The sequence below is a fragment of the Zalophus californianus genome, chromosome 7 (genome assembly GCF_009762305.2).
Source record: "Zalophus californianus isolate mZalCal1 chromosome 7, mZalCal1.pri.v2, whole genome shotgun sequence".
NCBI classification, from domain to species: Eukaryota; Metazoa; Chordata; class Mammalia; order Carnivora; family Otariidae; genus Zalophus; species Zalophus californianus.
This window is the reverse complement of record NC_045601.1, coordinates 116,762,937-116,787,442: the sequence shown is the minus strand read 5'-3', so window position 1 is coordinate 116,787,442 and position 24,506 is coordinate 116,762,937. Positions and strand designations below refer to the sequence as shown.

General features: G+C 56.8%; 3 protein-coding genes and 1 long non-coding RNA gene across 25 annotated transcripts in view; 2 read left to right on the top strand and 2 right to left on the bottom strand.

Moving 5' to 3' along the window:
* Nucleotides 1-656: 656 nt before the first annotated feature.
* On the top strand, nucleotides 657-6,554 carry PHF1 (PHD finger protein 1). 6 transcript variants are annotated; one of them, XM_027601086.2, is made up of 15 exons: nucleotides 658-1,276; nucleotides 1,985-2,160; nucleotides 2,253-2,334; nucleotides 2,445-2,540; nucleotides 2,970-3,070; nucleotides 3,174-3,322; nucleotides 3,516-3,611; nucleotides 3,807-3,875; nucleotides 4,011-4,134; nucleotides 4,246-4,313; nucleotides 4,476-4,580; nucleotides 4,704-4,893; nucleotides 4,982-5,076; nucleotides 5,349-5,426; nucleotides 5,588-6,554. In XM_027601086.2, exons 2-15 carry the CDS (start codon nucleotides 2,002-2,004, stop codon nucleotides 5,874-5,876), a joined length of 1,701 nt encoding a protein of 566 aa, XP_027456887.1. In that variant the 5' UTR covers nucleotides 658-1,276; nucleotides 1,985-2,001; the 3' UTR covers nucleotides 5,877-6,554. The 6 variants fall into 6 exon arrangements, with proteins under 6 accessions (XP_027456885.1, XP_027456887.1, XP_027456891.1 ...); XM_027601085.2 differs by having other exon boundaries at nucleotides 659-1,276; nucleotides 5,346-5,426; XM_027601084.2 differs by having other exon boundaries at nucleotides 657-1,276; nucleotides 4,476-4,893; nucleotides 5,346-5,426; nucleotides 5,588-6,222.
* Nucleotides 6,327-7,950, bottom strand: CUTA (cutA divalent cation tolerance homolog). 2 transcript variants are annotated; one of them, XM_027601092.2, is made up of 7 exons: nucleotides 7,835-7,900; nucleotides 7,700-7,751; nucleotides 7,231-7,439; nucleotides 6,987-7,046; nucleotides 6,833-6,878; nucleotides 6,668-6,717; nucleotides 6,327-6,557 (listed from the first exon to the last, which is right to left on the bottom strand). In XM_027601092.2, the coding sequence occupies exons 2-7, from the start codon at nucleotides 7,739-7,741 to the stop codon at nucleotides 6,431-6,433; spliced, it is 534 nt and encodes a 177-aa protein (XP_027456893.1). In that variant the 5' UTR covers nucleotides 7,742-7,751; nucleotides 7,835-7,900; the 3' UTR covers nucleotides 6,327-6,430. The 2 variants fall into 2 exon arrangements, with proteins under 2 accessions (XP_027456893.1, XP_027456894.1); XM_027601093.1 differs by lacking the exon at nucleotides 7,700-7,751 and having other exon boundaries at nucleotides 7,835-7,950.
* Nucleotides 7,951-9,994: 2,044 nt separating this feature from the next.
* SYNGAP1 (synaptic Ras GTPase activating protein 1) overlaps nucleotides 9,995-24,506 on the top strand; it is a 31,633-nt gene continuing 17,121 nt past the window's right edge. For all 16 annotated transcript variants that reach the window (XR_003521283.1, XR_003521282.1, XR_003521285.1 and 13 more), the window contains exons 1-5: nucleotides 9,995-10,115; nucleotides 13,605-13,726; nucleotides 15,889-15,994; nucleotides 22,189-22,280; nucleotides 22,740-22,861. Coding sequence is in view for 7 of the 16 variants with exons in the window: in XM_027601081.1 (XP_027456882.1) it covers nucleotides 10,049-10,115; nucleotides 13,605-13,726; nucleotides 15,889-15,994; nucleotides 22,189-22,280; nucleotides 22,740-22,861 (509 nt within the window). In the remaining 9 variants the exon portion in view is untranslated. The remainder of the gene's footprint in view (nucleotides 10,116-13,604; nucleotides 13,727-15,888; nucleotides 15,995-22,188; nucleotides 22,281-22,739; nucleotides 22,862-24,506) is intronic.
* Nucleotides 13,630-15,761, bottom strand: LOC113926351. Its single transcript, XR_003521289.1, has 3 exons — nucleotides 15,578-15,761; nucleotides 13,926-14,004; nucleotides 13,630-13,758 (listed from the first exon to the last, which is right to left on the bottom strand). It is a non-coding gene; the product is annotated as an uncharacterized LOC113926351 (long non-coding RNA).

The following is a 24,506-nucleotide window of genomic DNA, read 5'->3' as shown; positions in this document are numbered from 1 at the left end:
AAGGTTTTATTAGCGATGGGCCATATCTGTAAAAATGGGAGCCGCGGATCTGCAAAGTAATTGTGTTTTGCAGAGCAAGGGCGTCACCTGTCTCCCTATCAGGCCATCACCTCGAGCCTAGGTGGCCTAAGCCTCCCATACCACCCCCTTCCCCGTTGTCCGCCTCTAGAAGATGTGCCCACCAGCCAACCACCGTCACTAGTTTGCCGCAGGCCACCCAGCCCCGTTCGGGAACGCTCCTCCGGCGGGTGTGGGAGGGAGGAGCGGGTGTGGGAGGGTGGGAACCCGAGCCCAGGGGCGGGGCCGGCGCGCCCTCCCACAAACTGCTGGCTCTTCCTCCCGCCCTTTCCCTGCCTTGCCGTTCGAACCGCCAGGGCCGGCCCGCCCGCTGCCCATTGGCTGGCTCTCCGCGGCGTTACCGCCTCGCTACTAGCTCTCCGGGCCAGTGCACCCGCCCTGGAAGCGCTGGGCGGGACGCACGCCCGCTGACTCGCTCGCGCCAACCGCTAACGGCCACCGCCCCACAAAGGAGGGGCTCAATCCTCCCAGGTGCCGCGCGCGGGAGGGGTCACGCGTGCGCAGAAGCGCGGCGGCGGTGGGGGGGGTACTTGCCACGGGGAGGGCGGGGCCGGGGGCAAAGGCGGGAGGAGGGCGTGGCGGGGGCGATGGGAAGGGTGAATGGAGGGCGGGGTCGTGAACTGGGGCCGGGAGGCGGGACTTAGAGTGACCATGGAGGTTGGGGGGGCAGTTAACGGATGTGGCATGGGGCGGAGGCCAGGCTGGAGGCCGGCTGCCGGGAAGGGGGGGGATTCCCTCCTGCCCCGAGGGCGGGTCTCCCTCCGAGGAAGGGGCTGCGGGGATTCCCTCTCCCTCCGGGTCTTGACTTTCCACCCGCCCCAGCCGCGGAGAAGCCACCTCTCGCTCGGCGCCCTCCAGGCCCTTTGGAGGTGAGGGAGGTGGGGTGAGGTGGTGCCCGCCCCCCCCCCGGCTCCTCCTTCCCCCCAGTCCTCCCCTCCCACCACCCTCCCCCCGAGCCGGTTTGTCCCTCCCCTCCCCTCCCCTCCTTCCCCCCGCCGCCTCCTCCTGCCGCTGCCGCTGCTTTGGCTGCTGCGTCATACGCCCCAGAGCTGCCGGGACGGAGGGGCTGGGCCTGGGGACCCCCCGGCCCTTGCCTGCCCGCCCTCCGACGCCCAGACGTGCCCTCCCCGCGCGGGGGGTTCGCCTCGGTCTCCCACGTCTGCCTCTGCCCGGCTCCCGGCGGCCCCAGCTGTCACTGGTAAGGAGGCGGCGGGAGGCGCCCGTGGGGGGGGCAGGGAGCCGGGGGTCGGCGCGCAGGGCGCGGGCGGGAGAGCCTCGCCGCCCAGGCATCGGTTCGGGCTGGGCCGACTCAAGTCCCCTCTCGGACTCACCGTCATGGGGAGTAGAGACCGGGACTGGGACACGCCCCCCTCCCCGAGCACTCAGGGAAGTTATCTAACCCGGGGGCAGGGAGCCCCGTATTTGAGGGTGACCTGACATAACCTGGCGTCAGGATGATTGTTCTGAATGAGACACGCGGGCCCGGGGAGGCAGCCGTTTCTATTCTGGAAAACATTTCCAGAAAAGCTCCCAAAACACAGAGCACCCCAATTGTGATACCTCTAAACACGAGAAGGTGACAGCAGAAACTGAATGGTAACCTTTGCTTCTGCAACCATCATTTCTCCTAAAATCTCAAGGCCAGGATATAGTATCCCAGGGGAGCTCTGGAAGCTGGGAAACTAGAGAACTAGATTGGGGGGGGTGGGGGGTGTTAGGGAGAGGAGAGCCAGTCGCTAGAGTTGGAAAAGCTGGAGTCAAGAAGCTTGGGAGGGGTGCTGTGTGATTTCCTATCCAGGTGTCTCGGATTTGGAGACTGGGAGCACAGCTGCTTGAATCCTTGAGGCAAAGAAAAATGGGGAGTTTCTCAACATTCATAACCTTCTCCCATCCCACTTCTGGCTAGGCCCCCCCCAGGATGCAATGGCACAGCCCCCCCGGCTGAGCCGCTCTGGTGCCCCCCCACTTTGGGACCCAGCCTCCCCTGCTCCCACCTCAGGCCCCAGGCCTCGACTTTGGGAGGGTCAAGATGTGCTGGCCAGGTGGACGGATGGGCTGCTATACTTGGGGACCATCAAGAAGGTAAGACATTTGATCTCTGACCTTTTGCGTTTTCCCCATTCTCCTTATGTAGTTCTGATTCCTGTTTCATCCCCTGTGCTCATCCATTCCAGGTGGACAGTGCTCGGGAGGTGTGTCTGGTCCAGTTTGAGGATGATTCCCAGTTTCTGGTTCTATGGAAAGACATCAGCCCCGGTGAGACCCTAGAGGCCCAAGTGTGTGCATGCCATGGAAAGCAGAAACCTGGCGTGGGGGATGGGAAGGGGCCTTAAGCATAGGCCCCGTAACACTGTGTTCCCTCATAGCTGCCCTCCCCGGGGAGGAACTTCTCTGCTGTGTCTGTCGATCTGAGACTGTGGTCCCTGGGAACCGGCTGGTCAGCTGTGAGAAGTGTCGCCACGGTGAGAGGGCAGGACACCTGAATGGTCCACCTTGCCCTGAGCCTTCTAGGCTGCCTCTCAACTCTTCCCTCCACCACTGGTCCTTATGCCACCTGTCCTGAGTCCCCAAGCCACTGCTCCGGCCAGTTTCAACTCTGTAATCTCACTCCCTTCCAGCACAGGGAGAAACAGCCATGAAATGTGGAGGTGTGAGCTTTGTAGACAGAGGGTGGTTCAGATACACCCTTTTCTAACCGTAAGGCCTTGGGCAAATCCCCAAACCCCTAGGAGCCTGTCCCCTCACCTGTAAAATAAGGGTAATTCACCCACTACAGCTGGATCATGGTAAAGGATGAAGTGAGGTGGCCGAGACTCCTCCTATCCCAGTTGCTAGCACACACAGGTATGCAGTGCAGTAAGTGGCCTACCGTCAATATTATTGTTATTCAGCTTACCACCAGGACTGCCACGTTCCAAGGGCCCCAGCCCCTGGAGAAGGAGAGGGCACATCCTGGGTCTGCCGCCAGTGCGTCTTCGCCATTGCCACCAAGGTAAGTCACTTTCCTGTGGGAACCTCCCATCCATAGCTTCTCCCAAGCCTTTCCGCACCCCCCCCCACCCCTCTGAGGCAGCCTGCCTGTTCCCTTTCTGCAGAGGGGGGGTGCACTGAAGAAGGGCCCCTATGCCCGGGCCATGCTGGGCATGAAGCTGTCACTGCCATATGGACTAAAGGGGCTAGACTGGGATGCTGGACATCTGAGCAACCGGCAGCAGAGCTACTGTTACTGTGGTGGCCCCGGGGAGTGAGTAACGGGGGAGGGGGGGGCGGAGGGCGGTTGGGAATGAGTGATGGAGTGGGGTGGGAGGAATTCCAGGGAGTGGAGGAGAAAGGACGAGGGGAGTGCTGAAGAGGACAGAAGTAGGTGGTGAGTAGGGTGTGGGGCCGTTCAGGTGGGGGCAGGGTCTGGGGGTCACGAGTCCTGTGCTGCTCCTCAGGTGGAACCTGAAGATGCTGCAGTGCCGGAGCTGCCTGCAGTGGTTCCATGAGGCCTGCACCCAGTGTCTGAGCAAGCCCCTCCTCTACGGGGACAGGTGAGACCGGAGCCCTCCAGCTCCGCTCCGCTCACTCAGCGGAGCCGTGCCCCACGATGCCTCAGCTCCATTCTCTCCCCAGCCTCTGAAGCTTGCCTCCCCTGTGCGCCCTGTCCTTGTTTGTGAGTCCTCCGTAGCCTGGTATTGTTTTCTTGTGTAAGGTGTGTTCTCTCCCTCCCTTTTGCCCACTTCCAGGTTCTATGAGTTCGAATGCTGTGTGTGTCGGGGGGGCCCTGAGAAGGTCAGGAGGCTACAGCTTCGCTGGTGAGCTAGCATGACCTCAGCGTAGGTCCTTTCTCAGCACCCCCAGGATTTCACCCTATGTGCCCCAATCTCCCACCTTGGGACTCTAGGTTTTTGCAAGGCTGCCACCACCTTGATAACTCAATATTTCTCCAGGGTGGACGTGGCCCATCTTGTCCTCTATCACCTCAGCGTTTGCTGTAAGAAAAAATACTTTGATTTTGACCGTGAGATCCTCCCCTTCACCTCTGAGAATTGGGACAGTTTGCTTCTCGGGGAGGTAAGGGGTGGTGAAGCTTTGGGGGTGAGGGTGGAACAGAGGAGTATAAAGAATGGGGGAAGGGAGAGGGACCACTGTTCCCCTGATCTCCTTTTCTTTCCCCTTCCCCAGCTCTCAGACACTCCCAAGGGAGAACGTTCTTCCAAACTCCTCTCTGCTCTCAACAGCCACAAGGACCGGTGAGTTGGAGGGAGGCTCAGAAAGAGATGGGGCTATGGAAGCCTGGGAGGAAAGGGGCTGCAGCCCACCTGGAAGTTCATCTCTGAAAAGGATAGAGTAATGGCATCAGAGGGGCCCTTTATTACTGCACTGACCCTGTATCATTTCTCTCCTCACCCCAGTTTCATTTCAGGGAGGGAGATTAAGAAGAGGAAATGCTTGTTTGGTCTCCATGCTCGGATCCCTCCCCCTGTGGAGCCCCTTACTGGAGATGGAGCCCCCACCAGGTCACTGGTCCAGGGAGGATGGGGAAATTCTCAGGGTATTAATGGGGGAGGCATATGTATGGAGATGGGGAGGTCTTTGGGGTGTCCGGGAGGGGGCTGGGGGGATAAGGAGGCCTCTTACAGCTTCCCTTCAGGGCAGGGCCCTGGGGGAGGGGTCTCACGTCCCCTGGGGAAGCGCCGGAGGCCGGAGCCAGAGCCCCTGAGGAGGAGGCAGAAGGGGAAAATGGAGGAGCTGGGGCCACCCTCAGCAGTGCGCAATCAGCCCGAGCCCCAGGAGCAAAGGGAGCGGGCTCGTCTGCAGAGGGCACTGCAGGTACAGGGGCAGGGGGAACCCCTGGAGCTAAATGGTGGTGTGGGAAGGAATCAAGGATTATCTCTCAGTCCTTTGCTCCTTCTTCTAGGCCTCAGTGTCTCCATCACCCCCCAGCCCTAACCAGAGTTACCAGGGCAGCAGCGGCTACAACTTCCGGCCCACAGACGCCCGCTGCCTGCCCAGGTCAGTGCTCCTTCACCCTCCAGTTATGTACCCCTAGAATCTCTCCTCCAATTGTCTACATCCTCTGGACTTTCTTACCCAGAATTATCTTCCATCTCCCCCCCTTGGCTACCCACTTCTTATCCTAGAGAGACTTCCAGAACCAGTGTCTGATCCCTAGTATTCTGGGGATGGGGATTCCTTGGGGCTGTTTGAGCTCTGTTCTTCTCCGTGGGAGAGGGTCCTAGTTCCCTGCTTCAGGTCCTGACTTTCCCCCTCCCCAACCCCAGCAGTCCCATCCGGATGTTCGCTTCCTTCCACCCCTCTGCCAGCACCGCAGGGACCTCTGGGGATGGTGAACCCCCAGACAGGTGAGATTCTTCTCCTTTACCTGTGCTACCCCTCTTCACGTCTGTGCTCTTAAGTGCCTCGGTCTCTAACCTGATTTCTTTGTGCCTCTGATCCACATGTGAGCTCCATTTTTAGTCAGTCCTTATCTGCATCTGGACTCACAATTGCCTTCTCTCCCTAGGTCACCCCTGGAACTTCACATTGGTTTCCCCACAGACATCCCTAAAAGTGCCCCCCACTCGATGACTGCCTCATCTTCCTCAGTCCCAGCCCCCTCCCCAGGTCTTCCTAGACGCTCAGCACCCCCTTCTTCCCTGTGCCGCAGTTTGTCTCCTGGGACTGGGGGAGGAGTCCGAGGTGGGGTTGGCTACCTGTCCCGAGGGGACCCTGTCCGGGTCCTTGCTCGCAGAGTACGGCCTGATGGTTCTGTGCAGTACCTGGTTGAGTGGGGAGGTGGGGGCATCTTCTGAACAGCCTGCCTCTGCCTACCTCCCCATTCACACACACCGGCACTTTCATACCCTGACCTCTGACCTCACCTACAGCTGGGATGTACCTGGGGAGGTAGGGGGGTAGTTCTCCCTACTCCCCAGGCTGGAATCCAGGTGGGGGGTTGGGGAAGAGGCTCTCTTCTCTACTCCCTTCCTGATTCCTGACCCTTCCCCCATCCCTCTTCCCATTTCCTTTGATGTTATTTTGTTACAGCTTTTTAAATATTTTTTAAAATTATTTAACCCCTGGGGATGGAAACTGAGGAGGGGGGGAATGATAAAGGATCCCAGACTCTGTATGATTGAAATAAAGGTAAATAAACAAATCTAGCAGCCCTGGGTCATTCTGGAAGATGAGAACACAGGGACTGGCAGCAATTCCACTCTTCCCAACCAAAATTCACATACATGACAAGGAAAAAGGCAAAAGGCAGTGAAAACCAAGGATAGGATTTATTTGGGGCCCGGTCATCACCTGGAAGTCAAAGGGCATGGAAGTATACAAGGGGAACATGGCAGAGAAACGGGGCTCATCACGGTAGGACTGTGCTGGAGTCGGAAACTGACTCTGTAACCTGGTGCACCCAATGCAGGTATGGGGCGTTCCCCTGCTCCACAGGCAATGCAATCACCTCAGCCACTTCGTAAGGGTGCACAGAACTGTGAAAATATGGGGGATCACTCAAAGATCTACCTTAAATGAGCCGACCACCCCCCTCAGACTGCCCAGCAAGTGCCACCCTCACTGCTACCCACGTCAGAGTTCTCACCGAACAAAATCTGTCAAAGCTGGAACCATGGAACTTCGGGTTTTAATCATCTAAGAGGCAAAGACAAACATGACTGAATCAAGGAGTGGGGTTGATTTCAGGATCTCAGAAGAGGGAACGGGGTCAGGGAATTGAGGTTTCATTGGACGGGGAAATGTTTCTCACCATCAGCACCTCATTGTCCTCCTCAATCTTTCCTTTCCACTCATAGCTGAAAAGGTCAGGGAGAAAGTGTTGAAGGAGCAAAGATTGCCCTCAAGGAAAAGCACTGCCAATCAGCCCCTAGAGTTAGGCTAACCCCCCAACTCCTATGACTCACATGGATGTAATCTGAGGGATGAGGTTAACGCAGGCTGCCAGGCGCTTCTCCACCACAGCCCTGAAGGTGAAGAGAAAGCCCCATTCAGAACGCCCCATGACCCGGATTTTTTGCACTGGCTGCCCAGAGACAAGGTTCCAAAGCCGGGGGTCAGGCAGGAAGCTGCGGGAGTGCACTCTTCTCTCCCACCCCCACCTCTCTCCCGTCATGATCCTCCTTCCTCGCTCCACACTGAGGTCCCCACCTGGCGATCTCCTTGGCGACCTTCTCGTTGGGGCAGGTGACAAAGGCTGCAGAGACCGAGCCGGGAACATAGCCGGAGCTCGAGGCAGGCGAGGGCTGGGACGGGGGGCTTCCTGAAGCCATGGACAGCAGAGCTCGGGGTAGCAAGAGAAGGCGGGAGGCCACGGGCAACAGCGCCGGCATCCAAAGGAGCGACAGAAGCAGAGCGGCCTGAGAGCACGAAATGAATAGGGTGTTACCCAACAAATAGCCGAGGAAATTGCATCTCGGGAACACTTCACTTGGATAGACAGGCTCTGCCCTCCCTCTCCTGCACCCCGAAGGAAAAGGTCCCTGAAGCTGAGAGAGAAACTTGGGAAAGTAAGGCAGACTCGGTTTTCACTCCCTCCTCAGAAGCCAATCCCTAGGATTTTGAGCGCGGGCGGTGGTCGAGGCTTCGAGGACCGGAAGGGGCGGGGCCGGTCACTCACCCCTCCGCCGAGCAGGATTGCGGGAACCTGCTCCCCCCTCATGCAGCCTATGCTGGTAGAGGATGGTTGAATATCAAAAACCGCACGTAATGCAGAGACGGGACCCCAAACCCAGAAAGGGCGGCCTCTTCTTACCTGGGCAGCACCCACGTGATAAGAAAACAGCATACACCACGTGACCATAGAAGCCGGACCCGGACCTCCAGAGCCAGCCAATCCTGGCCCTCACGTGGCCCAGTTTGCCCCGCCTCCTGTCGGGGGAGGAGCGAAAGGGAATTTGGCCAATCGACAGCCGGATCTGCAGACGTGCACGGAAATGGCACGCTCGTTTCCGTGTAAACCGGAAACGGCCGATTGCAGGCTTGAGAGCCGCAGCGGCGTTCCGCTGTCACGTGAGGGGGCCGGTGTCCCTCAGGCGGCTGTACCTCAATGAGCTGCGCGAAGAGGCCAATCCCAGGCCAGCACCGCAGGCCACGTGACGAGAGAGCTGGTGCTAGAAAGGGGGGATGGAGACCCCGCCGACTCGATGCGTCAGCTTGTGGAGTGGGGAATCATCTTTAAACCCCAGAATGTGCCCAGTTGCAGCCCCTACACTGTTCCCGAGGCCTTAAGGAGTGAGAGGGTCTGAGAAGATTGAACCTTAGGGGGTAAAGAGAGCGCCCCCTGCCTCTTTGGTTAGGACTGACATATGCCTAGGTTGGGTAATGAACAACGATAATCTGAGAAGCCCGCTGTCCCTGAGCAGGGAATAGTGATTAGGCAGGGATGGGGCACGGCAAGACGATGGCTAGGTGGGAAAAGATGCATTTTAAGAGGACAGTGAGACCCTGTACATGGGATAGAGGGTGATGAAAATGGGGCTGAGGGCAATTCAGCCTTAATTGAAACCCCAAAGCTCAAGACAGACTGGTGGTGAATGGGGGCGGGGAGCGAGCTTTAGGTTGGGGATATGGAGACACCAGGAAGTAGTGATGGTGCTTTTGTCCCTTACCCGCCCCCCCCCCCCCATTTAACTCTCCCGGACTGGTATACCTCTGAGTCTTGGGTCTCCTTGCCTTAACCCATCCCCCTAGGAGCCAAGACCTGTCCTACATAACTTCCCTGGGGCCCAAGCACATCCAGTGACCCAAAAATGGAGAGAGGGGCCAATGAGAGGAGAGAGGTGGGAGGAGGCAGCAGAGAAAAGGCTCTTGCCACTCCCCCTACCCAGTATTCCCCCTTTTTTAAAGGTTTGGGGGTCTCCGGAGTCTGCGTGACTGGGCGTTTATCAGAGTTCTCTCATACCTGTGTCTCTGGGGATGGGGTCTCCCTGAGATCTGTCTTTGGGTTTGGAGTTCGTTTCTGAGCTAGATCTCTGCAGGGCCTTTCAGTATTTGCAGTGGGATATTTCTCGGGACCGAGTTTCCATTTTGTTTTGGGAGTTTCTGTGTTTCCAGGACCTCATCACTCTGTGAGGTCTTTCAAACTCTTCTTTATGAGTTTGGGGTCTCTGCATTCTACATCTCTGAGCTACATGAGTGTCTCTCCCTGTCCCTCTCCCTTCTCCCCATCCTCAATCCCCAGGTCTGGAGTTTATCTCTTGAATTATCATTCTCTGAGTCTGCAGTTTCTTTTCTCTGAGATATAAGTCTGGGGTCTGGTATCTCTGGATAGGAGTCCTCTAATTCTAGGTCTGGGTTTTTTCTGAATCTGGATCTCATCTTTTTCTTTAACTCCAGGTCTCTGATCTTGGTTCCTGAAATCATCTGATTCTGGAGTCTAAGATTTCTGTGGCTGTGGAGAACCTTTTTTGAAACTGGACACTCACATTTTGACCTCTGACCCTTCTCTCAATGGGGGATCTGGGGTCTTTTTTTTCTCTGAGATTGGGGTCTCTGTTCCTCTAGATTTTGGGTTTGTGCCTCAGATTACCCCCCCCGCCCCCGGGGTGGGCAGCAAGGTATCTTTCTCTGTGGGTCTGGGGTCTCTCAGTCTCAGGATCTGAGGTCTACATCTTTAGAACTGCACTCTCAGTCTGGTGTGTTTTTGAGTCAGGGGTCTCTCTCCCTGGTTCTCACTGAGTAGGGGTGGGGGCTGCAGATTCTCTCTCTCCTCCTCCTCCTGCTCTCTCCTCTCTCGCTCGCTCCCCCGCCCCCCCCCCTCTCTCTCTCTCCCGGCTGCCGCTGCTGCCGTTGGCTCCTATTCTCCTCCTCCTCCTCCTCTCTCCTCCTCTCTGCTCCTCTCTGCTCCTCTCTCCTCCTCTCTCCTCCTCCTCCTCCTCCACCTCCTCCTCCTTCTCCCCCTCTCTCTCCCCCTCTTTCTCTCTTCTCTTTCTCCCCCGTCCCCCCCGCCCCCTCCCCCCCAGGCCTGATGAGCAGGTCTCGCGCCTCCATCCATCGGGGGAGCATCCCCGCGATGTCCTATGCCCCCTTCAGAGGTACGGTGGGGAGGGGAGGGGGGGAGGGCCAGTTGGGGGGGGGCAAGAGGGGGAGGGGCAGGGGCGGGGGGGGGGGAAGCAGAGCCGGGGCCAGGGAGGGGAGCAGCTGAAATGGAGGGAGAGAGAGGAGGACCGGGAAGGCAGGGATGGGAGCAACGGGGAAGGAGGGATTGGAGGCCAGAGGATAGGGGTAGATAGGGGCCGGAGGGGACAGGAAACAGGCTATGAAGGGGGCTGAGGGGAACATGATGAAGGGGAAAGAGATTGCCAGAAAGGGTGGGAAGATAGAGGGATAGGGTTGGGGGAAGAGCTGCAGAAATAATTTGGAGGTGGGAGCTGAGAGATGAGGAAAATATTAAGGAAACAGAAGGAAGTCTTAGGAGAGGGGCTGGGGGGGGGAAATGAAAACATAGGGGTGAAAAGAGAAGCAAAGAAGATGGGGGTAGAATACGGTGAAGGGGCTCAGAGAATGGTAGGGGGTTGGAAAAGAGAGGAGGATGGAGGGAGAGAAGAAGGGGCCAGATGGAGAGAGAGGGAGGCAGTGGGGGGTGGGGGGAATGGAGGGTCCAGATGGAGGGAAGAGAGGAGAGAGGGAATGGGCTGGGGGAGGAGAGACCAGGGCAGGGGGAGGGCCAAATTATGTGTGTGTTTATTGAGGGGGGAGGGGGCAAGAGAAGTAAGATTGAGTGATGGAAGTAGAGGGCAGGTTAGGACCCTGCCCCAGACTCTGACCCTCCTTAAGGCCTTTGACCAGTGAAATGTAACCCCAGGGGTCCTATCCGCCTCTTCACTTCACCACTTTTTATCCCCCTCCCCCACCTCCAATCCCTATTACCATTCCCCCTCCCTCCTCTGGTGTCCATCACCTATATCTTTCCCCCCATATGGTGTCCGTTCCTTATATGAGTCCCCCTTCTGTCCTTCCCTTATATCAGTCCTTTCTCTGGTCCATTCTCTCTCCCTCTCTTCTATCTGGTAGCTCCCTTATATTTCTACCACCTCTTCAGCTGTCCTTCATGACCCACTTGTCTTAGTACCCCTGTTAGGTGCACCTCATTTCCTCTGCCCCGTGTCCACTTGGGCTCTTCTGGTATATTCCCTTGTCTTTAGGGATTTACTCTCATTTCTGCCTTCTTTTCTCTTGATCCATCCCTATGATTTGTCCCCCAGCCCATCCTCTATCTCTACCCCATTCCCCGGCTGGCTTGTCCCTGCAAGTCTGTGCCTACCCACTTTCCCCTAATACCTCAGCTCTTACCACCCATTCCTCTTTTCTTGTCTCCTCTACTTCCTGGGGTGTTGGAGATTTGGGTGCAAAGATGCAGGTTTTGATGGCTGGAACAGGACCTAGAAGACGTCCCCATCTGAGCCCTGTGGGACTTATCCTAGTAAAATTTTCCCTTTTCTCAGCTGTGTTACTCTGTCTCTTGCATCTGCCTCCCAGAATCATCCTTACTTAAGTCTAGACAATATGTGTGTGTGGAGTGTGTGTTTTCAGAGTTGCTTCTAAGCTAAGTTCCCTGTGGCCTTCCCTGCTCCCAGGAGGAAGGTATCCCCTGAACTCTAACCTGCCTCCCTGGGGCTGCAGCCTGAACCAACCCCTCCCAGAATGATTAGATGTATCAACAGATTTCTCCTCTGGGAGTCCTCAGAGTCTGAGCGCAGTGGGCATGTTGCCTGCAGTGTGTGCAGGCTCAGAGCCTAAGGACTGGTGATCTCTGTAGCTAGAGGGTCTCGGACAGAATCTCTGGAATGGCATTGCGATAGTGAGTCTCAGAGGATTGGGGTTTCTAAATATCTATTCTAGGGGTTCATCTCTGACTCTGATCTGCAGGTTGGGTAAATTTGAAGAATATGTTTGTAGACAGAAAGGGGTAGATTTTTCAAAATTTCCTACTCAGGGTATTCAGTTAGAATGAAGCTTAACGACCAGTTCTTTTCCTGAACTATACCAATGATTATTTTGTAAAGGTGACAGAATTTGATTTTGCTTCCTCTAAATTGTTTCTCACTGTGATACCTTAAACCTGTTTTCTATCACTTTGATGTCACCAATTTGATTTCTTTCTTACTTCCATAGTGCCTGTTCCCTGTGTCCCTTTGATGGTGTGTGGCATTGGGATTTAAAGGAGAGACAGGGGGCGCCTGGGTGGCTCAGTCGGTTAAGCAGCTGCCTTCGGCTCAGGTCATGATCCCAGAGTCCTGGGATCGAGCCCCACATCAGGCTCCCTGCTCAGTGGAGAGCCTGCTTCTCCCTCTCCCTCCGCCTGCCTCTCTGCCTACTTGTGCTCTCTCTCTCTCTGTCAAATAAATAAATAAAATCTTAAAAAAATAAGTAAATAAAGGAGAGACAGTTTACAGGGATGGGGCGAGGGAAGAACAACTAAGTCGGGTAAGATGCCCCTGCGGGCATCTCCAAGCACGGGCAACGCTTAGTCTACTCTTTGTCCCCATCCCCAGCTTGAGCTTTCAGAGGCCCCCTTCTCTGTCCCAGGCCTGGATCTTCCATTCTTCCTTCCCCTCTTTCTTCCTCAAGCTCCTCACTGTACCTTGGAGAGGTTTCTCACCTGTGGAGTTGTCTTCCATCCTGTCCATGGAGACTAGGTAAAGAGAGGGGGCAGTAGCGAATCTTTGATCTCTGGGCATGGAGTGGGAGAAGAGATCAGTTCAGTCTCTGTTCATTCAAACAAAGGCATATTTCCTACCTCCTCACTCTCCAGCCCTTCCCATAGCCAGCTGTTGACAAGACATATCCTCCCCCTACCACCAGAAGAACCATTTCCCCAGATTTGAGCAGGGTTGGGCTAGAGGAGGAGGGAGCTGAGAATAGAGGAGAGGCAGGAGGAGAGGCCCTCTCCGGTCTCTGACTTTGTGAACAGGTAAGCTCTGTCATGTCCTCTCTTTTCCAGATGTTTAGCTCTCAGCATTTCATGCTCAAATGTTCCTATACCCCCTGGCCCCATCCTTTCCCACGGCTCTGTAGCTTTTTCCTCTCACTCTCTTACAGCTGGGGGAGCCACCTTCCCTCCAAGTGCTTGACTTCTGCAGTTATTTGAATGCCCTCCCTCTTCCCAGTCCCCTGCCACCACCATCTCTGTGTACTTCTCTTCTGCCAGTTCTGCTGCGCCCTCCGTCTTTTCATTTTTTGGATATGGATGGAGAGCACCGCCACTTTTCTCTGCCTCAGAATGTGTACCCTCTCTGTCATGATATAATCCCCCTCCCTGAACCACTCCTCTGTATTTCTTTCCTGCAGTCTACAGAGCCCCCATGTGATGTGATTTCCCCTCCCCTCTTTCCTCCCAGATATACAGGCTTATCTTCCGTTCCTTTAATTAAGTTACCATGTGCCTCATCCCCATCTGTAATCTCCAAGGCGGGTGGGGTCTCATTCTCCCACTCTGTGGACTCTCTTCTTGCCATTTTGGGCCTCTGTCTCCTAAGTGCATAGAACCTCCCTTACCATTTCTGTGTGTCTCTGTCCCCCAGATGTACGGGGACCCCCTATGCACCGAACCCAATACGTTCATTCCCCATATGATCGTCCTGGTTGGAACCCACGGTTCTGCATCATCTCGGGGAACCAGCTTCTCATGCTGGATGAGGACGAGGTGAGCCGAGTGGGAAGGCTGGGGAGAGACCTCTGGGTAGCACGGGAGAACGTGGAGAGAAAGATGAGGAGAATCCTCATTAGTGAAGTGGTGAGAGACACAGAGAAGGCAAAGAAGAGGGAAACATTTGCAAGCGGTCTGAGGAGGGTGGTCATTGAGATTTGGACTGGGGTGTGCAAAAAGGCAAGCATCCTCTCACCTTGGCCAGGGGATGTTCCTGTGCAGTGTTGGAGAGGAGATGTGGTTCTGAAGAGTTGGGGGTGGCTCCTGTTGTGGCCCTGCCCATATTGTGGGATAGGTTAGGATGGGAAAGGGAAACTGAAGGGCTTGGAGAAGGGGTGGCAAGAAATGGGCATTGCTTTGGAGGGATCACCTCCTAAGTGGTCCTCGGGAACTCTCTCCTGTTCTTCCCCCATCTCAGCAAGACCCATCACTCACCACGCCCAGGCCTGACTCTATCACGTGAGGAGTGGGAACTGAGGGAAACCGGGACCAGGAGGGGGCCGGAGGGTACTAGGAGAGATGACAGAAGTCAGTGGATCTTGGTGTGGATGGTGGTGAAGACTGGGAAGGTGCCCAACCAAGGTCAGGGTTTAGAGAGACCAGGAGGGCTTTCACCAGGGACATCAATCAGGAAAGAATATAAGGGGGGAGATGCCTGGGCAATGAGGGGAACTGGGAGCAGGGGACATTTTCTAGAGAAGTAGCAGTGGGAGAGGGATAGGGACTAGCCAGAGTGTGGGACGTGGGGGCCATGCTGGCTCATTAGAGCCAAGGGAGTATGGGTTCTGACTGGGCACTGGGTCAGCAGTGGAGGACCCATCAGAGGAAACAGAGGGTGCAGATATGAAAGGTGGGTGCCCAGAGGTGTGATTCAGGGAGTTGGGGGTCCAGCTTTAGAGAGTGACAGGTAGCCTTGGAGCCCAGTGAAGTGGTGAGAGGCGCTCCTGCCGCTGTTGGGGAGGATATGGTGAGGCAGGGCTAGAACTGGTTGGGGTTAACCAGGGTTTGGAGGGACCTGAGGGGCAAGGGAGAGTGTGCAAGGGCTGGCTAGAGCTTCCAGGTCACAGAATGAAGTCCAGGTGTCTAGGGGGGGACGTGGTGACTTTAAAGGAAGAGGCGGTCCAGGAGTCCAAGTTTTAGGCCTTGGGGGGTATTTGAGTGATTCACTAGTGGTCTTGACCAGGTTGTAGGGGGTCTGTAGGATCAGTTGGGGGAACTGGAACCAATAAGAGTGGGGACTGTTGTGAGGATTGAGAGGGTGGGATAACGAAGGAATGACAGAGCTGGGCACAAGGCCAGGGGACCAGTGGCCAGCAAGCTAAGGGGCAACCTGAGCGGAGGGGCCGGAGTCTGGAGGGGGAAGCCTGTGGGGGTGGGACGGGTAGGTGAGCAGTGTGTAGGGCCACAGGGGGTTGGAAGTAGGTGGGTTGTGGACCTGGAGCTAGGGTTGGAAGTAGGTGGGTTGTGGACCTGGAGCTAGGGACTAGCAAAGTGGGGTGGTTCTTGGAGGGGTGAAGATTGGAGGCTTGGAGCTGGGAATGAGGCTCAGGGAGAGGGAATGGCTCAAGAGAAGGAGGCACGTGAAAGAGGTTGAGTGGGGGGGCAAGGGAAGGAGATGAAGGGTGGGGGGAGGTGACCAGGCCCTTTGAGGGGGGCGGGGAGGTTGAGTCCCAGTCTGGCCGAAAGCCGGGCCGTGGGAGGGAGACAAGCTGTAGATCCTGATTATAAATGCAGCTTCTGCTACCCCCGTGACAGGCACGGAGGGAGGGAAGGTGGTGAGGGAGGTGGGAGGTTGGGAGGAAAGCGGGGAGAATGGAGGAACTGAAGGTCAAGGGGAAAGGGGATTACCAGAGTAGCAGACTCCTGCGGGGTTGCCGGAAGAGCTGAGTCGGGTTTGGGAGAATTTCCCGGAGGGTGTTTCAAAAGAAATGGAGGGAGGAAAAAGGAGGGTGGGACGGGAGGGAAAGGAGGGAGAGAGACTTGAAGAGGGAGGGGAAAGAGAAACCGACTCATCCCAAGACACTTGAAGAGTGTGCAGGAGTAGGGGCCGAAGGTGGGCAGGCCCGGTGGAGAGGGAGGTTCATCCTTCCTTGGTGGGGGGGAGGGAGAGGAGGGACGGCCTGGGCCAGTGAGGTCTGACACACCCCCGCATCCCCTAGATACACCCCCTTCTGATCCGGGACCGGAGGAGCGAGTCCAGTCGCAACAAACTGCTGAGACGCACGGTCTCCGTGCCGGTGGAGGGGCGGCCCCACGGCGAGCATGGTACGGCGGCCGAGCAGGCTCTCGTGCCCCGGACAGTGGCGGGGACAGGGCTGAAGGTGGCCGGGGCTGCAGGGGAGGGGGGAAGTCGGGGAAATGAGGGAGCTGTCAGGGGGTGGGAGGAGGAGGAGACACAGTCTTTCATCCTGCGAGTGGGAGCCTGGAAGGAGAAGGCGCCCTCCTCTGGGATCTGGAGCGGGACTGGGGCTGTGGGTGAGAGGCCCCAGTGGTCTTTGCTCTGTTTCGCTCCCTTTTTCCTCTCCAGCAGCGAAGTTTGCCTGTTTTCCTGGTGCTTGTAAAAATAGTCTCCTTAGATCTTTAGCTTCCTGTCCGAGCGTTCCTGCCCCTGCCCCTCTCCCAGCCCTTGGTCTGGGATCGTGGAGAGAATGACCTAGTTCCTGCCCTCCCCCCAGACCTCTGCCCCACCCCCACGCTCCTGATTCTTCTTCCAGACCTTCTGGCCTGTGGGCCCTCCCTCTTCTTGCCCCCTTTTCTCTTCAGCTGCTTCTATTTTCTGCAATTCTGTCACCCCCTTTCTCTTTCCTCTCCGATTTCTCTTATTTTCCCCACCCCTCTTGATTCCTCTGTCGTTCCCCTTTGCTCCTGGTGGAACATCATCAGACCCCCCCCCCCATCATCTCCTTTCTGTCTGTCTGTAGAGCTATCTGCTCAGTCTGTCTCTCCAACTCTCTCCCTCTCTCCATCTGTCTCTTCCCCTCCCTCCCTCTTTCTGCCCCCCCTCCACCCCCCTCTTTAGTCATTTAAAAAAAGATTTTTGTCTTCCTGAGAAGTTCGCTTAAAAGGTTTCCATGGGAACAGTGAGGGGAGATGAAGGCAGAGAACAGAGATCTGCAGCCAAGGTGCAGAGAGACGCCCTCAGCCCCCAGAAACCCCCTTGTCACTGCCCCCTACCACTGCATTCCCCTTCCAAGAGTAGGGATCCAGTTCCTCCATCCCCCAACCCCTAGTTACCCCTTTCTTCCACCAGCAGACCCTTCCCTCAGGTATCCAGGCTCCCAGTTTCTCTCCCTCCAAGAGATCCAGTGGCCTGTCTCCATCCCTTAGCTCCCTATATATGGTCCTCTTCTGATAGGCCCAGGTCTCACTGCCCTTGGGGGCCAGCTCTGGGACCCTGGGTGGGTGGGTGGGCAGGGATGTGTGTCATTGTCATGGAAACCTCTGACCATGGGGGTGTGTGGATAGCACATTTCTGTGAGGCAAAGCCAGGTGGTGGTGGTGGTGGTGGTGGTGGTGGTGGTGGTGGTGGTGGTAGTGGTGTGTACAGAGAATGTGTGTGATGTCTGTCACATCTGTGTGTGTGTGTGTGTGTGTGTGTCATGTCCGTGTCTGGGAAAGATTTGTGTGTGTGCACATGTGCATACCTGTGTGTCCAGGCCAGAATGGTCACATGCTCACGGAGCATGTTTATCATATGTAGGATGGTTGATACCTCTGCCCACATAATCCCCATCTTTCTCCTTATCCTGAGTCCTCAGGGTCTGGGGTCTCTGGTGTGGGTCTCCGTTGTGTTTTGGGTGGGGGCATCCCTGTGTGTTTGGAGTTGGGGATGGTATATGGAGGTTGTTGTGTTGGGGGTTCAATAGGGGTTGGAAGAGGGTCCTGGAGTATATCTAGTTGGGGGGAGGATCTAGTGAAAGAGTTGATAGCTGGTGAACGTTTGGGGTTTTCAGGGGGACATGGAATGTGTAAAGGGCATGGAGAATATGCAGGGACATAGGGATCTTTAGGGGCTTGGGGGCCTGGGTCCGCGAAGGTGTGTGCTGAAGCTGTGGACGCTGGAGCCCAGGAGAGGTCGCCGGACCTTTGAGGGGCATTGGAATCCAGGGCTCCTCCTCTGCTGGGTGGAGCCGCCGCCCCTCGTTCCCTCCGCGGTTTTGGTGGGGGGTCCTGCTCGGGAGGGGATGGTGGGAGGCCCGGTTGGTTTTGGGGGTCCCCTCGCCCCCCTCCCCCGTCTCTCTCGCGCTGTCTCCGGGCGACGGGGCTCGTGACAGAGGCGGCCACGGCAGCAGCGGTCGCCTAGCAACGGCGGCGGGGCCCGGGCAACGGCGGCAGCGGCGGGAGCGGCGGCGGAGGGAGCCGTTCCCGCGGCCGTCACCGCGCGGCCGTCCCGGCCGTCCTGGGCCCCGCCGCCGCCCCCAACGCGCCGGGCGGCGCGAGCCGGGCCGCGCCGCCCCCTCTCCCGCCGCACCCCGCCCCTCCCCCGCGCAGGGGCGGGGCCCCTCCCCCACCGGGGACACCCCCGACCCCCCCCAGGGGGCGGTGCGAGGTAAGGGCGGGGCCGGGCGGACGAAGAGCGCGCGTGGGGGCGGGGGCGCGCGTGTGCGGGGGCGCGGAGAGGGGGGGTGGGGAAGCCGCGGCGGCGGCGGCGGCGGCGGCAGCTGCTCCCTCCGCATGTTCTCGCTGCATCTTCCGAGTGGGGGGAGTTATGGTAACTGGAGGGGGGCAGCGGAGGTGGGGGATCGGGGACAGGCCTACGGGGGGCCAGGGTCGCGAGCACGCGGGGGAGGCCGGTGAGGGGTGGTCTCGGAGACCCTTGGTGGAGACGGCAGCCTGTGTGTCCGTGTGTGTGTTCGTGTCCATGCTCGTGTCCCCCGTGTGTCGATGCTATGTGTACTCGGGGCCCAGTTACTCATGCACCGTGTGCAAGCCTGTCCTGTCTCATCGTGCCTCTGTCCGGTTCCTGCCTAGGAGGCCGCTGGGCCGGCCACTGGCCATACTGGTACATGTCACCTCTGACCCTGAGCTTGCATGTCCCTGGCTGGGGCTCACCTCCAGTCAGTCTCCTGTGTGTAGGGATGTGTGGCAGGATGAGCAAGATTTTCTCTGTCCCTGGTGGCAGGTGTGTGTCTTTGCATGTGTTCCATCATTGGCCTGGGTATCTGTGTCAATCCCAGCACGGGTGTCCAGGGCGTGTCTGGATGTGGGTGGTGTGCAAGTGGGGGAAGGAAGTGAGAGTGTGTGAGTGGGCTTCTTGGAATCCTACTATGTGTGAAACACCTTTGGGCTGGGCAGGTGTGAGCCCTTGGTCTGTCTGGGAGTGGGGACAGAAAAGGTGTAAAGGAAAGGAGTGGAGAGAAAGTGGAAAAGTGGGGAGAAAGGAGGTGAAGAGGAATGAGGGAGGTTTGGCTAGGAGAAAAGGAATAGCTGGAGAATGGGAATGTAGGAGATATTTGAGCCAGAATAAGGAGAAAAGAGAATAAGAGAGCTTAAGATGGGGAACTGGTTGGAGATGGAGGGAGACAGGGTCTGGGAGCTGGGGAGGAGGGGTGGGGAGAGCAGAGAGGCCTGTTAGTAAAGCTATCTGAGAGAAGTAAGGGGCAAGATGAGAGAGGGCATCAGTTCATGTAGGCTGTATAGGCTCAGGCTTAGTTGGATGAGGGATAGCCACTCAGGCATGGAGGCTGGCTCATGGTGAGGCCTGTCACCACAGGGACTGTCATGAGAGCTTCCTGTCCCCAGCACAGAGTTTTGCCCCCCATTTCTCTGCTCTCTCCAACTCTGTTCCTCATCCTGCTCTGGCAACCTCCCTCCTTGGCTCCCCTCGAGCTGCCAGCTGGGTATGAAAAGGAAGAAGGGCCAAAGGGAAGGTTAGGGATTTGGCGGATTGGAGGGCAGGGGGAGATTCTGTGGGTGATGGCAAGATTAGAGGGGTTGGAGAGGCGGGAGTCCAAGCCTTTGCGGTTTGTGTGTGAGAGTGCAATTGTGTGTGTACATGGGGTGTGTACATGTGTGGGTGTGTGCACAATGCCTGTGTTACGGGTGCGTGTAGGTGGCTGTTATGTGTGTGCATGCGTGTGTACATCGTGCAGGGATGGGACACGGAGACCCACGATTGCAGTGTACGCTGACCAGGTTTGCTGTGTGTGTACACGGGTATATGCCGTGTTTTCTGTACGTGCCACTGCATGCAGCTTTCATAACAGAATGTCCTGTATTTCTGTCACTCTCTTTTCTCTATGTGTTTTTCTTTTTTGTGGTAGTGAAAGTCTCTGTAAGCATTTGTGTATGTGGCCTCCATGTACGTGTGACTTATGTGTGAGTTCATGGATCTTAGTTCCTGGTAACACGTGTAAGGTTATATTACTTCCAAGAGCCAAGTAAACCAGTTAGCAAATTTGTTCTCTTTCTGCCAATTCTTTAGTTCCAAAGCAAAATTTTAGTGGATTTAAAGTTAGTCTTTGTGCCTTTATTAGAGGAGCTTGCAATTGAAAGTAGTGCCTGAGTTTGGTTCTTTGGAACGAGAGTGAGGCAACCATACCTAAGAAATGCAGAGACTAAGAAAAAAATATCCTGACCCCTTAGATGCATTGTTGAATGTGTCCTAGAAGGGTAATTGATGCATTTGCTCCTCGTTTTTTCCTCTTTGGGAGAGCAATCATGGATGCCTGCGTCGGAGTCAGACAAGGGCTGAGGGAGAAGAAGGTTGTCCTGAGATGGAGTGGATGTGGTCATACTTCCCATGTGAATGAATGATGTTTGTGCTTTTGAGGTACCAGGGTACCTTGCTGTGGTTGGCATCACAGTATACTCAAGCATCTATCTTGAGGTTAAACCGACTTCCTGTGTGTGTGTGTGTGTTAGGGTTAAACGTCCATTTCTGTAATGTGCTGCCCACATGATTGCCCAAGGGACTGGGGCCACACGTCTACACCAGCAGCTCTCATGTGGGTGTCTGGGTCGAAATGTGTACTCCCCTGTTGCAGTGTTCACATATGTTTAAGCATGTATCCCATGGAGTATGTGGGCCTCAAGGTCTCAGAATGTGGATCTGTGGCACCCCCGTGCTCACAGTTGTCTGTATGTCTCATAAGCACCTAGATCCCTATTTTTTGTATTGTGGTTATATACACGTACCCCCACAGTTCAGTGTATGTTTCTGTGCTCTACACATTGTTTCCAAGGGTCTGGCAAGGGTCCCTCTGTCATGGGGTCCACATTTTTGTGGGCAGACCTTCTAACACCTGGGTTTTAGAGGCAAAGGGAAGCTGGAGACTGATTCTAGGGCACGTTGCTGGTGATTTGCAATTCTGGAAGCAGACAGTGAAAATGTAGCTGTGGTCCTCCCTTGTTCTGGAACCTAGAGAGTTAACAGGCAGCTCTTCCGGTCCCCCCCCCCCCCCACAGCCTGTAGCTTCTTGTTGCCGTGGAGATGGTTGCCCCGCCCCTGATGCAGCACCTGCCCCCCCATTGGCTGCAGTGGTGACTGTGGGGCTGAGGGGGGAGCCCAGGCCTGGGCAGCCATTCTGGAGCTGGAGCCGGAGCTTGGCATCCCCCCACTTTCATTCTCCTCTAGCCCCTTGGCCCCTCTAAATTCCCCGGCAGCAGAGCCTCAGCTTCCCTCCTCGAGCTGCCACCCCTCTGGACTCTTGGCAGTCTGAGCTTCATCCGCATTCTCTTCCCCTCCTCCTCCTCTCCCTGCCCTCACTTGGGAGTCCCCTGAACCTCCACTGCTCATCCTCCCCACTCCCTGCCCACTCCCCCACTCCCCTGCATTCTTTTATTTTCCTCTCCCTCCTCCTTCCTTTCTGAGTCCCTGCCACTGCAGTGCACGTGGAACCGGCCCCTTTTCCCCTCCCCCCCCCATCTGCCCCTTCCTTGGATTTTCTGTCCCCAGGCTTCTTCTCCTGCCACTCCTCACAGGTCCCTTCTAAGACTTCCCCCTCCAGACCAGGGAGGGGGTCATGGGAGGCAGCCCTGGCTCTTCAGACGGTCAGGGGTTCCAGGAGAGGGGAGCAGGTGGAAGATGTGCCCAGCTGAGGGGAGAGGAAAGCCTGCCTATGGGCAATGACCTTTAACCCAACTTTCCCCCCCAGCTAGCCCCTTCCTGGGGGGGTGGGCACCAAGGACCTAGCTTCCGTGGATCTTTGGTGTCCTTTAATCACCAGGGTTTTACTGACCCTCTCAGCCATGCCCTTCTGCTGACTGCCAGTCCCAGTCATGGGCCTAAGGCCTCCCACCCCGTCCCCCTCGGGGGGCTCCGGCTCGGGTTCTTTACCCCCTCCTTCCCGCCGCCAGCCTCTCAGCCGCCGCTGCTCTTCCTGCTGCTTTCCGGGGGGTAGGTGAGGCTGGAGCTGAGGGGCAGAGGGAGGTGGGCGAATGGGCTGGGGTCAGAAGTGGACACCTGGGCTAACAGCGACCCCTCCCAACCTCCCTTCTGGCTCTTTTCCCCTCTCCAGAATACCACTTGGGTCGCTCGAGGAGGAAGAGCGTCCCAGGGGGGAAGCAGTACAGCATGGAGGCCGCCCCCGCTGCGCCCTTCCGGCCCTCGGTGAGTGAAGGGTTAGGCCAGATGTGGCTCAGCTGGGCCCCCTCCCCTCCAGCCCCAGCTGGAGCCCCAGCATTCTGAGAAAGGGGGCAGGAGGGAGAGAGAGAGAGAGAGAGAGAGAGAGAAAGAGAGCGCGCACTTGCCTCTCCCCACCTCTTTGGTTTCCCCCTCCTTGGCTCTGTCCCCCTGCTTCTCAGACCAGCCCTCCCACCTTCTCTGAGCTGGGGTGTGTGTGTGTGTGTGTGTGTGTGTGTGTGTGTGTGTGTGCGCGCCCGCTAGCACCCTTTGGGAGCAAAGGAAGACAAATTGGTAGCAGGACTCCAATCTCCATTTCCTCACCTCTAGAGACTTCCCTTTTCCCCCATCCCACTTTCATCCAGGGACTCTTTACCAGCTGAGGGCTGAGTAGGTAGAACTTACCCTGCCCCAACCCACCCATATCCCCATCTCCCCCAACCCCAGCAAGGCTTCCTGAGCCGGAGGTTAAAAAGCTCCATCAAACGCACGAAGTCACAACCCAAACTTGACCGGACCAGCAGCTTTCGCCAGATCCTGCCTCGCTTCCGAAGTGCTGACCATGACAGGTACAGGGGCTGGGGTGGGTGGGGTGAGTTGGATGCAATATACGGCAATATAGGGGGTTCTTGGGTGAGATTAGAGGGAAGGGGGTTATCTGGGTGCAGAGAGTGAAGGCCCTGGATTGGCTGAGGGATGTTTTGGGCCAGGGGACAGAATGGAGAAGAGGCAGCAGCAGGAGAGGGGCAGGGTGCAGGGAGAGGACAAGCAGAGAGGCAGGAAGGGAAATGAAGGTGAGGCCAAGGAGGGACTCTTCTGGCCAACAGAAGGATGGGCTCCAGCCCAGGACTGAAGGAAATGTACAGGACAGAGAAGGAGTAGAGGAGCCTGGAGGGAACACTGAAGGAATCCAGGGCAGGGGACAGTGGGCTGGTAGGAGCGGGAGCAGTGTGACCTAGGGAGAAGGGGTGAGAGGGGATGGCAGCAGGTTGGAGTGGGGCTGGGGCTGGCAGATCCCACTGGAGGAGGGAAGGGGAGGCTGGGACAGGTATACAGGTTGGCAGAACAGGGAGGGGAAGCTCTAGGGTTAATCATGGACTGAAGTATGAGGAAGAAGCCCTCCGAGAATTTCGGAGGGTACTGTCTCTGAGGCTGGCGTTGCAGGAGATCCGATATTTGCTTCTCTTGTCTGCTTCTTGGGGTCCCTCTTTGGGTTTCCCCTCACGTAGTCACTCCCCGGGGAGAACCCTGTCCTTCCTTTTCCCCCATGTCTGGCCGCCCCCAGGATTGGGCAGGTAGGGAGGTTGGGATAGGTGAGTCACACCTTCCCCTGCCCCCTCCCATGTCACCAGAGCTGGATTTGGGCCTGGCGGGGGGTGGGGGGTGGGGGGTGAGGGCATGGTATTCCTGGCCGCGGGGGCGGGGGGGGGGGCCGGGGGAGCGTCGTGCTGACGGCAAAGGAGCCCAAGATGACGGGGCTGCTATAAATAGCTTCATGGAGGCTCCCACACCCGAGCTCCCCCTCCCGCTTTCCTACTGCTCTCCATTCTTCCTCCCCTAGCCACCTCCCGGCCGCTCACTGTCCCATCGCTCTGTGTTGTGTGGCCCGTCATCCGTTCCCTCAGCCCCCTTTACCTTCTGCTGTCTGGTGCAGTCCCTGCTTGTCCCCCCATCTCTGTTCCCACGCCCATCTTTCCCGCTGCTCCTCCTCATCTTCTCCCAGCCTCTGTCTTTATGCACTGGCTTTGCCCCCACCTGCTCCCTCCTGCCCTACCTCCCCCTCTTCCCCAGGCCCCATTTTCCAGCTCTTCCTTCTCACTTGGCTGCCCACAGCTTTCGCTATTTCTTGTGTGATTTACCCTCTTTCTTTCTCCTGATTTTGAGAAAACTTGTTCTTTTCTTGGATTCGTTCATTCTTTGAATCATTAAATGTTTCTTAGGTACTAGCTGTGTGCCAGGCCCAGACCAACATCCTTGTACTTCTGGTTCTTTACTTCCACTTTCCCCCCTTATGTTGAGGCTCTGGTTTCAGCTAGAAGTCCCACCTAGAAGTGCCCCAGGCCCACCTCTTCTCTTTTTTTTTCCCTACCATGATCTGTTTCTGGGTTGAGATATTTCCAGGTGTCCCCAGTCCTCACAACCCCTTAGGTGTGAATTGGTGGTGTAGGGGCTTCTTAAAGGGTTCTGGCTTCTCTCACTTTGCTCATGTCTTTC